The 14,841-nt window shown below is 55.0% G+C and overlaps 1 protein-coding gene across 2 annotated transcripts in view; it reads right to left on the bottom strand.

The window, feature by feature from the left end:
• CDC42BPB (CDC42 binding protein kinase beta) overlaps nt 1-14,841 on the bottom strand; it is a 97,103-nt gene that overhangs the window by 9,375 nt on the left and 72,887 nt on the right. The window contains exons 20-30 of one of the 2 annotated variants that reach the window (XM_032839704.1): nt 14,661-14,755; nt 13,093-13,172; nt 9,153-9,242; nt 8,735-8,812; nt 7,224-7,329; nt 6,194-6,330; nt 5,533-5,672; nt 4,236-4,317; nt 3,013-3,229; nt 2,747-2,809; nt 1,010-1,606 (exon numbers count right to left, since the gene is read on the bottom strand). In XM_032839704.1, coding sequence (XP_032695595.1) covers nt 1,010-1,606; nt 2,747-2,809; nt 3,013-3,229; nt 4,236-4,317; nt 5,533-5,672; nt 6,194-6,330; nt 7,224-7,329; nt 8,735-8,812; nt 9,153-9,242; nt 13,093-13,172; nt 14,661-14,755 — 1,685 coding nt within the window. The remainder of the gene's footprint in view (nt 1-1,009; nt 1,607-2,746; nt 2,810-3,012; nt 3,230-4,235; nt 4,318-5,532; nt 5,673-6,193; nt 6,331-7,223; nt 7,330-8,734; nt 8,813-9,152; nt 9,243-13,092; nt 13,173-14,660; nt 14,756-14,841) is intronic. The other variant, XM_032839705.1, reaches the window with a different exon arrangement.

Genomic DNA, 14,841 nt, shown 5'->3' with positions numbered 1-14,841 from the left:
TCAGGAGGAGAAGACCCTGATAGGCAGGGCTGCCGCACGGCTCTGAGGCTGCTCCTGTCCAGGCTGCCCATGAGGGTGATGGGGTGCGGCAAGGAAGGGACCTGGCCAGCCATCACCTGCCTGCCTGTCTGCCGCCCTGGCTAGGGGATGACTGAGTTGGGGACCCTGTAGAGGCCCGGAGAGCCGAAGGCTGGGGGATTACCTCAACGGCCCGGTGTCCCACTTCCAACACCTCTAGGTACTCTGCCAGCTTGGCGAGGCCGGCCGTGAGGCACACAGAAGGTTATCCTTTTAGGTAATTAAGGAAAAATAGGACCCCCACCTCCCACCCTGTCCCAACCCGCTCAACATCAGCACGTGCCCTGTGCCCCGTCCCCTCACTCCCTGCTCCCGCCCGACCTGCTGCTTCTCTGACTCGGGCTACACTGAGCAGGAGATCTGAGCCATAGAGTCTGCTGAGAGAGCCCAGACAGCAGGCTGCGTGGGACGTGTCCCCAAAGAGCCGACTCGGGGTCCTCACTGGGCTCAGGCCTTAGAGACTCCTGTCCTGGGACCCCGTTCCGTAGGCCACTGAAAGTAGGCAAACAAGGGGCCACAGCTCCCAGCAGTTCCGCGGGCACCTCTGTCCCAGCAGGAGCTAACCTGCACACTGGAGCTGCGGTGTCTTCTGGTACCCAAACCCCCTAGCTTGAGTTTATAAATCCTGCCCATCCGCGTTCTTCAGCGGAGGGGCCCCTGCGAAGCCCTGGAGCTCCGGAAGAGACAGGCACCGTCGGCAGGAGGCTAGCGCGAGAGGGACACCCCCCCCAACCTCCCGCTGGTCCGAGAGGTGCAGTCAGGAGCACACCTTCTCCTGAAGAAACGCAGGCGCCTGCCACCCCCACCCCGGGGACCCTCTAACTGCTCAGCTGAGGGACTGAGACACAAACCAAAGCAAACTAGAACGCATGCTGACTGTCGAGGTGACGAGCGGCAACAGGGATATGGCAACAGAAAAACATATACATACTACAGGCAACAGGCGCCGCAGGCCACATGAGCTCCTGCATGCGTGACCTCCGACCTTGTGGGTCCACGTACAGTCCCATGTGGCTGAAGCAAAGCAGGTACTCCTCGCTTTTGAGCTCCACAGCACAAAGGGCATCAAAAGACTGCTGTGAGAGGAACGTAAGCGAGGGGTCATTGGGATTTACCAGGGTTAGAGCCTGCCCGTCCCCCTGGGGGCTCAGCAGAGAGAACCCAGACGGGTAGCCCACACACAGCTTGTCCTTGAGCGCGGCCATCCACTGCACAGTGCCGGGGGCCACAATTTCATTGACCTTCCTGTGGAAAGGCCTAGTTCTCTGGACCTCATAGCAAAGGACCAGGCGCTTCACAGCCGCAAACAGGCAGGTGGAGGAGCTCTTCCTCAGTGTCGCGGTTGCGATGAGCTGGCAGCCTTTTGTTTCTGGAAGCTTGACGTCGGCGCTGCTTTCTGCCCCATCGAAAGCAGACCACGGACAGAGATGGACGTGGTGGTTCCGGCCGCAGAGGAGGACGGCAACTTTCTCTTTGGGAGCAAGCTCAATCTGGTAGACTTTCTTGTAGTCAGCAACACGGACGATCACTGCGGGAATGGAACAACGGAATCACAGCGGCTCAGGAGCACCTGCGCGAGCACGCCAGGAACCTCACTGTCGGCTCCCTGCCCTGCCAACCAGCTCTAGAACACGCTTGAGAACGTGCCTCCAACCCTGCCAACCTCAGGGTCCTGCAGATGCCAGGGCAGTGCCCTCCTTCAGGAGCCCCCAGGGGCCACCCCAATCTCACACTCCTCTGCCTCCATGGTACCAGCACCACAACCCCCCGCCGCCCGGGCTGGGAGATGCCAAGCACACCGCGGCCTCGGGGGGTGGATCTGGATCTCTTCCCCGTTCATCCCCGAAGATAAGAACCCTCGGGTTGCACATGGGGAGCAAAGGTCTGTCTCTAACCTCACTGGACCCTCAGATAAACACTCTGAAAGCAGCCACCCCCAAATTAACCCACTATCCCCAATACCCTAACTGGTGTAGGACCTGCACTAAGGGCTCTCTGAGCAGAGCCTTTGGTCTGGAACCTGAGGGACCAACAGCCCTGGGCGCAGGCCGGCCGGAGCCACCGCTGGTGACACGTGTTCCCACCAGGCTCAGCAGGAAAGGAACGCTGGCCACCACGGCGCAGCTCCTCATTTCTGGGGGATGTGCAGGCCAGTTCTAATCTGCCTGCGTCTCTCTCCTGAGACACAGGATGGTGGAGAGAGGAGACGGGGCTACTTTGCATTTTCTTGTCGGGAAGAAGGAAATACCCAACTTTGAAGCAGAGGAAAACAAGCTTCAGGAAGGCATCAGCACATCGAGGAATTCAGTAAATCATCTTCCTTCTAGGAGGCTCTCCCTGTCCCCATCTCTCCCCTCAGTCCTGTCCTCCACGAGCTCAGTGGGTGCAGGAAGCCACTCGCCACCCCACCCGTGGTGCTGGTGGGTCTCTGTGCTCTGCTGAACCTGCGGGTAGAGCCTAGCCCCGACTCCGAGGCACCAGGGGACGCGCCACACACATCTGCTGAACATCTGTCTTATCTGCCGCAGGTGACGTTTCCCAGCTGTTCGCCCTTAGTTTCTGGAATCCACACGTCACGAAGACGTCTTCGCTCCCAGGGTTCCTGCTCCTCCTCCCGCACCCATGCGTGTGAACGAGGGAGGGCAGATAGCAGCTCCTGGGCACTCACCATCGCGGGTCACCTCTATGACGTACAGCCCTTCTTCTAGGCCGACCACGATCCTGTCCCCATCTGTCACGGCAGGAGGAGTAAGAACAACACACGGACGTCAGTACTATTGACGCACACCGTTCGCTTCTCAGAGCAGACATAGGCACTCCGTTCCCGCAGACACCACGCAGCGGGAGGGCAGATCGGGCCCCACAGGCCCCCGCGGACACACTCCGCCGTCCCCTGCATCACGAGCACGGCCCCGCGCGGCACCAGGCACGCACCAATGACGGCGGCGCTCAGGACAGCCTTGATGAGAGGCAGCGTGCTGTCGTAGGCCTCCTGCGGGACGTGCACGACCTGGTTCTTCAAGCGGTTCTTGTGGAGGATGGACTGCAGTCCTTCCAGAATCCCAACCCACTTCCTCTTCTCGTTCTCATTTTCTGTCAGAATGAGCAGTGAGCTGGTCTTAGAAGGTGTCCCTAAAAGAGAAGCTGTCACCTTCGTGACAAAGAAAAGAGCTATAAGACAAACAAAGCACGGCACACAAATGCCCACAGCCTGGCCCTGACGCCCCACGCTAGAGGCCGCGCTGCCCTGTACTAAGGGTGACGGCGGAGTCCCGGTTCCGGGTACCCACAGAGGCGGTGAGGGGCTCTGCTGCCATGAACAGGCGCCCCGCATCCCTTCCTTGTCAGACTGTGCTTCTGCCAACACGGATGGAGCGAGTCCACTTTAAAACGATTTCTTGAATGATCTTACTATACTTAACAAAACGGGAAAGTCAGACTTGCCCACAAAAATGCTCTGCTCACACATGCTTAGCTGGGACTGTCCCCCGAGCACGTCCAGGAGCCTGGGCGTCACAGGCTGCTGCAGAAGGTCAGCTTTAAGCACATGAGGATGGCAATTCTCTGTACTGCACGTGTGGGGCAGTTTCTGGGCGGGTAGGTGAGTTCAGTTAAGAGGACTCTTGGACTTCATTTTGCGGTCAGTGAAAATTCTCCTGTGTTTATAAAAAGTCCCAGTGGAACGGTGGGGGTGACTCTTAACCCACAATGGCTCAGAGGCTTCCTAATGCCACACCACCTAATAGGAACTCAGGGCGGGGTGGGGGGGACTCTCCACCTCGGCCAACGAACATGTTGCCGGGACACATCTACTGATTCCTGCTGTTTGCTCCAGCTGAGGACCAGGAAGTCCCAGGGAGGGGAGCTGCGGGGGCACAATCCACTCATACAGGACCACGAAGTGGCTCCTAGCATCAGGCATGCTGTGACTGCACAGACAGACCAGGCGGGGTGCGGGCGGGAAGGCAGTGCGGGTGACATGGGGGAGACAGGGCCCTGGGCAGGAGGGACCCCCACACAAGGGAAGGCATCTGCAGCGAGATATCTGCTGGGCTCTTGCCACGGCATACTGAAATGCTCCGAAGAATGGTTCCATCTTAAGCATGGGATTCCTTTTTTAGGGTTAACGAGACTTCTCTAAGGAACGGAAAACGTACCCTGAATATACACGGGATATCTCGGCGGGAAGCATGTATGACGTCTGAGGCCAGGACCGAGCTCACCGAGAACTCCTCATCTCTGGTGAGAAACAGAACACTTGGAGCATCAGAAAGAAACACACAGCCAGGCCTGATCCCACCCCGCCATGCTACAAATCTCCCAAGAGAGGATACTTCCATGGCTCTACTTTCTAGAATATACGGTTGGCCCCTCGCCTCCAGCGTGATGAGGAAGCACTTATGCTGACAAAGCCCGCAGACTCAAGAACCCCACAGGTGTTCCGGTAACAAGGGACGTGAGAGTAAAAACCCTTTCATTCCCTGAGCCACATGGTTCTAGTCTGTGCCAGATGCTTCCAGCCACAAATGCATCGCTGATTTAGCGCAGACCTGGCTCCAATCAAGTGGCCGCTTGGTGACGGCTTCTAAGGGAAGGGATGCAACCCGTGGAAACAGCCGTGCAAGCCCCATGTCGACCCTCTGAATCCTGGGCTCCACCTGACACCACATCCCGTGCCCGCCAGCCTGTGGGCTCTCGCCCACCAGGCCAGGGCCTACCTGTGCCCAGTGACGGACAGGCAGGATCGCCTGGGGATGCGGAAGTGACCCAGCCACATGGCTGTCCCTGGAGCCGTTGTCAGGGGCACCTGCCACAGCTGGGGCCACCCAAGCACTGGGGTGGAGACTGAGGTGCCGGGCTCTTGCCCAGGGCAGGTGCCGACAGGCAGACAAGAACCCTAACCCCGTGCTGAGCGTGTGCCTTCTAGAACTGCTCTGTCCTCACAACCTCTCCGACCTAATCACGCAGTCGTGCCCACTTCACAAGTGGGGAAACACAGAGCTGGACGCTACCCCTAAGAGAAGCCAGGAGGGAGAGAGGGAGGGCGCTCTGCTGCCCCATCTGTTGGACGCCAGAAGGCAGGTGGTGAGAGATGCCATGGTTGAGGGAGAGGGTCACGCGGCAGAGCCCTGGGCTCCAGATTTCTGTCACTGAGAGAACGTGCAGGTGCCGACACCTTGGGCTGGGCAACGTGTTTCTGGGGAATCTCCTAGTTGTTCTCAGGGGCAGGTGGTCTTCTTACGTTAAATACCTATGTGCCAAATTGTTGAGTGCAAAAATACCCACAGGGAAGTTTCTAGCATACGGGTCTAACACCTGTTTACAGAAGTGCGCCATGACCGAGGCTGTGAAAGTGTAAGTGAGGTCAGAGACTACCCGGCAACAAACGCCCATCCTGGGCAACACGGAAGTCCGCTGGAGCTCGCGGGGCAGGACAGAACGCACAGACCAGACCTGAGGTCCAGGACCTGGCTGGCGACAACTCCAGGCTGGGTGGACTTTCCCTCGGGCAGGTCGTAGAGAAAGAGCTTGCAGTCACAGACCACTGCGTAAGCCCGCTGCCATCCTTTCTTCACCCCGGTGGGCTTCGGGACCTACGGGCAACAGTGAGAACATTCCATCGGGCCGGAAAGGCCAGGCCCTGGGCCCCAGGAGCCTCCTCGCCAAGGCTTCCCGTCCAGCTGCTGCATGGTTGGCCTGCTTCTCCAGGGACAGCTGCCCCCATGACTCAGGGCACGACTAGGAAGGGGTCCACGCAGGATAAAAGGTGACTCAGGGGACAAAGTGGGGAACTCGGCAAACAGGTGTGTCCATACCACACACAGCATCTCGGAATGCTGTAGCTCTGAGGCCGTCTGGACCCAGCACTCAGCTCTGGAACCCTGTCTTTAAGTGGCTGAAAGATGGGGCAAGGGTCTCTCCCGACTGAGGATGTTCCGGGGTTCTCAGAACCCAGGCCTGAATGCCAGAGGGGAGGCCTCCCAGGACCAGCAGAGACTTCACAAAGCAACAAAGGTCGTCTGGAGAGCGCTGCGGTGGACAGTGGGCCATCACGCCCAAGACAGGGACAGCAGAACTGACGCACACACCGTCCCCTGCTCTCCCCATGTCCTACCTTAACGTAGCCCTTGTAGGCTGTTCCTATGCCCCTCTGCACATCCACGCCCAGAGGCCGCTTGGACTGCTCAGGAGGGATGGGGCACACCTGGGGCGCGCTCTCTCTGCAGGATACGTGGCACGCGAACGAGCACACTGGGAAAATGAAGGCGCACTGCCGTCAGAACCTGCTTCCTCCACAGCAGAAGCCACGGGAGGGCGTGTGCCGCACATGGGGCCATGCGGTAATCCCCACACGTCATGGGAACGGCCCGGACCCCCCAGCAGAGCGACCGGTTTCTGGAACAGAAGCCCTGGGACTCTGGCACCGAGCGGCCCCCGCGCGTGCACGCGGGAGCCCTGACAGGGCGTGAGGGCCAGCGCGGACCGGTGGCCACAGAGCTGTGCACGCTGCTCTCCCAGGTAGCTGGGCCTCAGTCCCCACAGCTCCGTCCCCAGATCACCCGCAGAGGAAGCTACCTGCGGGTGTGTGACAGAACAGTGGCTCCGAGGACAGACAGGGGGTCCTGGCAGCCGATCTGAAGGCCTGCCAGGAACAAAGGAGGTGGCTTCTGCGGCCAGGTAGAAGCACAAAAAGCTGCTTTTGCAGAGCACACCCCACCGTGAGCAGCGACTAGGACTTCAGCGGGCTGCTTGGCGGTGACACAGGCCGTCACACTGCCCCGCGGTGGCCACGCTGACAGACTGAGTGAGGTACGGGGCACCCAGATGTTCCAAGGCCAACCACGATGCCAGGAGAGACAGAACACCTCCGCCTACCCTCAATGACAGGACGGGAGGAGAATGAAGTTGTTTATTCTCTGCTCTTCCTGATTTTCCAGAAGGACCGCAGACATTTCATTTCACAGTAACCGACAGCCCACAGATAACCTGGGTCCCCGTGGCCCTGTGGTCTCCCAAAGTTCAACTAAGCATTTATACCACTAAAGAGAGCATCTCCCTCACCGGCTCACCACCGGCTCGTGTCCACTGCTCCCCCACCCACAGTGCGCCCAGGCCCGCTTGGGCACCCCGCGGCCGCCACTCACCCTCGCAGGCATAGCCCTGCCGGATCAGGCCCACCATCAGGGACGTGCAGTGGCTGCACTGTGTGGGGCTGGAGAAGGACTTGATGCTGAACTGGTGAGCTTTTGGCTGGAGGAAGAACATCAAGAAGGTGAGAGCCAGGCTCTGAGCAGTGACCACCAGTCTGCTGTGATCACACTGATAGCCTTGGGCATGACCTTGAGAAGCTGAGAATGTGCAGTTTCACTCCGACGTGTACATGTGCCTTCCTGGTGATAACAGAAGAGCAGAGCCGACCACCCGCCTCCCAAGCTCCAGCCAGAACAGAAGTCAGCACACGCCTCCCCTGGGGCGAGGCCCTGCTCCCAGAAACAGCAAGGGGCTTGGCAGGGGTGCGCTGGCACCAGCGCCTGGCCTCCTGGGGGCCGCCACCCAGGGCTGCACATGCATGCGAGACCCACAGTCGCGCAAGAAACCCACGGCAGCCCTGTTCCCGAGAGCAAGGGCATGGACAGACTGCCGTCCCTTGTCGGGAGGGCGGGCGCACCACATGATCCACCACGGGGGACGGAGCGTGAAGCCGAACAGAGGAGCAAGCTGGGAGCCCGCAGAACTGAGAGTGTGTAAAGCTCCAAAAGAAAGGATTATTACTCGGGGACACAAATGCCACAGGACCACAGGTAAGAAGCAAGGGAGTGGGCAACACCAAATCCAGAGGCCAGTGTCCCCAACTCTACAGGCATCTAAACCCAAAGCCTAACAAAATCAAGTGTCTAGCTGGCCCACTGTCTCCGGCTGAGGCCGTGCTTTGTTCGAGGAGAATGAAGCGTCTGAGGGCATCAGGCCATGCGCTTGCTAAGCCAGACACTTCGGGCCTCCTCACGAGAGCCCGGAGCCGGCGTGCGGCCCTCCATACACACTCCTGGGAAGGACGAGGTACCGAACTGCACGCTGGGCGCCGTTCTGCTTACTCTGGGGAAAACACCCTTCCACGAACCACATGGTTCTTTCCCATTCCAAGTGCAGACAGACAGACGGATGTCAGCTGGAAGGAGCATGGCGGACACGTGACCGGAGTGGTCACTGCTGGAGAAGGAAGTGTGGTCTGGGAGATGAAGAAGAGGAGACTGATTCTGAAATTTCCCAGTTAACACGCAACCCTGTGTCATTCACTGGTTGAATTAAGGAGACACAGGGTCGGGAGCCTGAGTGGCTCAGTTAGTTAAGTGTCTGCCTTTGCCTCAGGTCATGATCTCAGGTCCTGGGATTGAGTCCTGCTTTAGGCTCCCTGCTCGGCGGGGAGACTGCTTCCCCCTCTACCCCTCCATTGCTTGTGCTCTCTCATATATTCTCTCAAGAAAATAAATTCTTAAAAAATGAGAGGTAAGGTCCTGACACTTCGTGGACCACACACTGTCACAGCAAGCCATTACTAGACACCAGGGTCTCACTGTGCACACAGAAACAGTCTTATTTATACAAAGTTATCTTCTAAAACTGAGAAGGAGGCACGGGTGCAAAGCCAGGCCCCTACCTTTGGTCCGGCCAGAGCGAGGGGCTGCGTGGTGGGCAGTGGCACAGCGGGTGGCCTCTGTGTGGCCCGAGCCATGTCCTGGGGACAAGCAGGCACAGGTGAGCATCCTCTGAGCTCGCTACTGCTCTTACATGTCACACCCTGCTTGGGATTCATTTCTCTCTCGAACTGATTAATAATGAATGGCATTTTTAATCTCCTACATTGTTGAGACATCTGTCAGAGCAGGCCTCATCCAGCGGGTAATCTGACAATAACTGAGACCCCAGTTGGGCTGACAGCTGGCAGAGGGTCCTGCTGCAGGCTGAGTGGCAGGCCTGGGGGCCACGCTGGCGTGAGCACGGCCCTGCCTATCAAGGACATAGGCAAGGAGGGGACCCCAGGGCTCGCAGGGGGGTAACAGGGTAACACTGCTTACTTCCTGCTGTTCTGTGCTTGCGGCCACGGAAACCGATGGGGACACCTCTGGCTTTGGAGCCTGTGTCTCTTGCTCCCCAGCTGAGCCGCTCTGTGAAGACAAAGGCAGAGACACAGTGGGAAAGAGAGAACTTCCGCAGAAGTCAGACTCTGACTGCTGGGTCTGTCCCCCTGGAGACCCGAAGTCCGACCTAGGCCCAGACGCCGGTCACGTCCCATCAGAGCCCACTTTACTCACAGCTGTGCTGCCTTCCCTGAGGACCACTGCCCTTGGCATTCTAAGACCGGAGTGGTGACAGGAGGACTGCGTGGTCTGACAAGTCAAGGTTATCACCAAAGGCCAGAGGCCACCTTCCTCACCCTCCACCCGCAGCCCTGACCACCTGTTCTCCCTGCCACCCTCTATTGAAGGGGAAGGAACTGGAAACCGCCGACCCATTCTTCTCGTTCAGAAGTGACTTTATCTATACCTGGTATCGTTAAGTTAAAGGAGTCCAGTACTTTTTAGCCTCATTTCGGGGGCCAAGAAGAAATTACAATGTCGATAAGGGTCTGGGGCCTATGACCCAGAAGTAAGAATTTCCTTGAAAGTTTTACAACACGGGAAGGCAAAGTTTTGTTCTAAGAACTCAAGATTCCCAAGTTAATTTCACAACTGAAATTGAAGCTAAAGCTTTGAATCTAATTTGAAGCTCTTTTTATAACCACTTAAAAAGGACCTCATTTCCAGTGTTCCTTAAATTGTTTCCTCACAAAGGACTGTGACTATTTGCATAGACATGCGTAAAGCACATACATGTGCTCCATGAGCGTGAGCACTGTGACATGGAGGTGGCTGGTGGGTTCTTATGGGAGCAGTTTATAGCTTTATCTAGTGTTCCACACTGAAATCCCAGTGACGCAAACCAGGAAACACTTCCTAAAAGTTGGAATGAGCAAGGCTCCTGTATAAGGAGCTGAATTCAGACAGGAAAGTATGTCTGCTCACGAACACACACGACCACGCACCGCACTATTTAAATCTGTTAGCAAACTCATGAGAGAAATGCTCTGTGAATTAGCTAATCATCAAAGTACAAACTAAGTGGGGCGCCTGGGTGGCTCAGTGGGTTAAGCCTCTTCCTTCAGCTCAGGTCATGATCCCAGGGTCCTGGGATAGAGCCCCGCATCGGGCTCTGCTCAGCGGGGAGCCTGCTTCCCTCTCTATTTGCCTGCCTCTTTGCCTACTTGTGATCTCTGTCAAATAAATAAATAAAATCTAAAAAAAAAACCAAAACAAACTAAGCAAATTTCTCCCATAAATAAGGTATGGTACACGCATTAGAGTTCCATCTCTAGACAAACGAAGTAAAAGGATGCGAGATAAGTGAATTTCAGCCACGTGATGGCCTGGCTAGTCTCCCCTGGTTGGGGAGTCCAAGCATGGGAATGAGGGATGAGGAGCCGTCCACATCTGAGGTCAGCTGGGGACACAGGGAGGGTGGTGGGGGGCCAGCACGGGCAGTGGCTTACTTCTTCCTGAGAGGCTGGCAGAAGATGTGGGGAGGAGGCAGAGTCCTTAGTTGCGACAGACGGTGGGGTGGAGGGGAACGAGAACCATCAAAATACACTGACTCCATCACTGTAACCAACACTATAGTATTTAACGATGTGTTGGTACAGAGAAAGCAAGGTAGAAACTTCTAGAAGATGGTTCTCAGGTCTGGAAACACCTGACAAACCCAGACTCTGACCAAGGATTTTTTCTTTCCATCAATGAGTGTCCTTCGTCCTCAAACCACAGAGGGAAGGAGGGGCAAAGGCCAAACATGGAGATGGCAGGAGTGCCGGCTGCTGGATACAGAGGCCTCCGTCCAGGTCCACGATGGAACCACCTCCCCAAGGACCACTCTTCTTGCCCCAAACCTGCAGAAAAGCCTCGGTTCTCCAGGCCACCTCCACCCGGTGAGGACGGCAGGCCTCGGTCTGTGGGGACGTGCCTGGCGTTCCCGCGATGGGAGACACACGGGCCTCATGAGGTTGCATGTTTCTGAAGGAAGCAGCTTGTGGGGACCAGGTAAAACTATCTGCTTCTTAAAACTGAGGACTTCAGGGAAAAGACAAACATCACCAGTTTGGTAAGAAATCATTTTTTTTTTTTTTAAGATTTATTTATTTGACAGTGATCACAAGTAGGCAGAGAGAGAGGGGGAAGCAGTCTCCCTGAGCAGAGACCCTGATGCGGGACTCAATCCCAGGACCCTGGGATCATGACCTGAGCCGAAGGCAGAGGTTTAACCCACTGAGCTACCCAGGCGCCCCTCTAAGAAACCATTTTGACAGATGAACAGAAGCAGGTATGAGCCAGGGTGGCAGGAGTAACACAAACCTGCTTGATTTGGTTATAACCGACCCCAGGCAAGGACCGCCGAAAGACACAAGCCCGCTGGCACACAGCCAGCCAGCAGCCATCCCAAAGGCCCAGTGCTGACGAAGGTGGGGTGGGCTCTCGCAGACACCACCTCACCCTAACGATGAGACCCGGCATCAACAACCCTACACGGGAAGTACCCCAGCATCACCAGTACACACAGGGGAAGTACCCAACATCTCCTGGGCAGAATCCGTGTCCAAATGTGCAACCCACTTCCAATCGTGAGGACTATCAGACAAATCAGAACATAGGACATTCTGCAGGGCAGCTGGTACAGCCACTACAGAAATGCCAATGTTATAACGCTGGAGGTGGGGGAGGAGTGGGGGCCGCTGTTCCAGACCCAAGACCCATGTGTCCTATGGGCTTTGGCTGGATCCTGACAAGGGGAGGCCAGGCAGCGGTAAAGGACTTTGCTGCGGCAACAGGGGAAATGTACGTGCGTGCTCTGCTACGGCATCAGCGTGAAACATCCTCTGCCTGCTAGCAACGGTGTGCTTATGTGATAACACCCCTGATCACCAGACCCCACCGTGTCCAGGGACGTGTCTGTACACACAGATGGGGTCATACAGCTGAGAGAGACCCGTATGCTTACTGTACTACTCTTTCAAATTTCCTGAAGGCTTATAATTTTCTAAATAAAAAGCTGGAAATCAGTAAAAACAATGACACTTTGTCAGAAGTCCCATTAATGTGATCGGCTTTCATTATCTTAATTTCTGGCTTGTTTTAAGGGTTGCTTGACCCTAGTAAGGGTCCACCTCTAGCATTTTGGAAAAAGGAGGGAAAGGCTGTGCTGGGCCCACTAACAGCGCACACAGGGACGAAGTCGGGCTCACACACACCGACAGCTGCTTCCTTGGGCAGTCCCTACCTGCTCCCGCAGGGGTCACTCCCAGAGCAGAGGCAGCAGGTCGGTGACAGGGCACCTGGGGCTTGACTCCTCTCATAAACCACCTTTCCTCTACCTGCCCCTAACCAGTACAGGAGCCACTGAAAGGATAATGACACTGGCTTATTCTTCATCAGCTGCAGTATGAGAATCTGTATTTTCAAAACTGCCCCGGGCGTCTGGGTGGCTCAGTGGGTTAAGCGTGTGCCTTCAGCTCAGGTCATGATCCCAGTGTGCTGGGATGGAGCCCCACGTCAGGCTCCCTGCTCAGCAGGGAGCCTGCTTCTCCCTCTGTCTGCCACTCCCCCTGCTTGTGTGCTCTCTGACAAATAAATAAAAAACAAAACACAAAACTGCCTGAAATACTCAGCACACAGCCAGAGGCCAGTGTAGATTTTCTTCCCCGAAGACGTGGAGCACTTTCTTAATCAACTTCCTTTTAGCCTGAGGACGCTTCTCTGGGAACCCTGTGAACACCTCAGATGCATCTAACCGCACACACTGAACACCTGCGTCAGTGACGGGTCCGTGCGAGGCAGAAAGCTGTGGGTGGCCCTGGGTGGGGTCACAGCATGTCATCCTCGTTCCAACTTAACATCAATTCATTGATCACTTTGAAAAATAACCACTTACTCTAAATGTCAGGTCATGTGCAAGAGGCGCAGTGTTGAAATACTCAAAAATGGAATCCTGAAAATCTGGAAGTTTGAGTCCTGCAAAAAAGAAACAAAGACCAGTCAAAGCAGGTTTAAAAGACAGTCTGTTGTGTTTAGATGGGACGATGTGACAGCATCAAGACATCAATCCCCCATACACCAACTGGTAAATCTGATGCGATTCTAGTCATGTTCTAGTCATGGTCCGGAGACTCACCGAGGAAGACGGTCTCAGGAATCCTTACAAAAGGGGGTTGGAAGAGAAGAACTACCAGATATTAAAACAGGTCCCCCAAAGCCTCTTTAATCACGATCAAGTCAACAATGAACGAGGAGGAAAATCCAGAGATAGACTCCGGTGCTCCGGGGACTCATGTGGAAAGAGTCACATATGAAATCAGTACAGAGAGGAACTTTCTAGTAACTGCTTTGAGACAACCGACTAGCCACAGGAAAAAAACAAAACTAGACCCATTCCCCAAACTGTACATCAGAGTCCATCCAACTGAATGAGCACTCCCGACGTAACCGATGAGACCGTACCAGCATGGACAGGACGAGCAACTCACTTGAACACCTGGGGATTTGGGAGTATTTCCCTATGACTTGAGGAAAGGGAGAAGACTGATGAACTTACTGCACAAAAACTAAAAACAAAAAGCACTGAAAAACATTATGCTTGGTAAAAAACAAAACAAAACAGACTCCCCAAAACCCCAAAAAATAAACATAAAGTAAAAAAGACAAAACAGAAATGAGGAAAAATATCGGCAACTTCCATCACAAACAGAAGGCTCTAATGAATATACGAACCGCTTCTAGAAGAAAACCTGAAGTTTTAAAAATGGGCAAAAGATACAAACACATAAAAATTACAGAGTAAGAAATACGAGTAACACTTAAACATACAAAAGGTGCTCGGTTGTGCTCGTGACAGAGGACGTGCACGTGACCACGTTGAGGCTCCTCTGGCCTCCTGAGCACGCAGAGCCACTCTGCGGCCACGGCATAGGCAGGGACGCACGCGCTCGAGTCCCTGGGGCAGTGGAGTGGATCCAGCAGGAGTGGAGAGAAGCTCACTCTCTAACCGGCAACCCCAAAGAAACGGGAAGTGTCATACACATATGGCTGTCCTGTGACAGCAAGAGCAGAGCCCAGTACCGTCCGCAACCCCCAGCAGAGCGTGGTGCGGTGTGGCTGTGAGCTGGGACCACCTTGCATGCCGTGGCCCTATCCACGCACAGAACAGAGCCCCGAGCAGGCTGTCTTGTGTCACCAGGGGGATACGGATGCGCACCTTTACACACACACACACATATTTGCTGTGTATTCCAAGGTCCAAGGGCAAGGCTAAACCAAAGCCCATGCTTACCTAAGGGGAAGGTATGTCTGAACATACCCTATTTTGGCTTTGAAGTAAGTGGTTTCTTTACGTAACCAAAAAAAAAAAAAAAAAAAAAAAACATACAACAAAACCACGTTCTTAAAAAAAAAAAAAAAAAAGCCTGTATGTAAGTAATTCAGAAGCTTATAATTTTAATTTACCAGTATCTGCTCTAAATTTTTCTTCCATCTTTTTCTTCAGAATTTCCATTTCTTCTAATAATTCTCTATTTTTGGCTTCGGAATCCTTTAGTTTACTAAAACAAAAAATAAAAAATAAACGGCTTTAAGCACACTGAGAACAGGTCATCCACACGCTGACTCAGCAAGTGTCAGGATGTGA

Source organism: Lontra canadensis, unplaced genomic scaffold (genome assembly GCF_010015895.1).
Source record: "Lontra canadensis isolate GAN:19392208 unplaced genomic scaffold, GSC_riverotter_1.0 scaffold108, whole genome shotgun sequence".
Taxonomy (NCBI): Eukaryota; Metazoa; Chordata; class Mammalia; order Carnivora; family Mustelidae; genus Lontra; species Lontra canadensis.
Note: the sequence above shows the minus strand (reverse complement) of the source record. Positions and strands in the feature narration are given on the sequence as shown.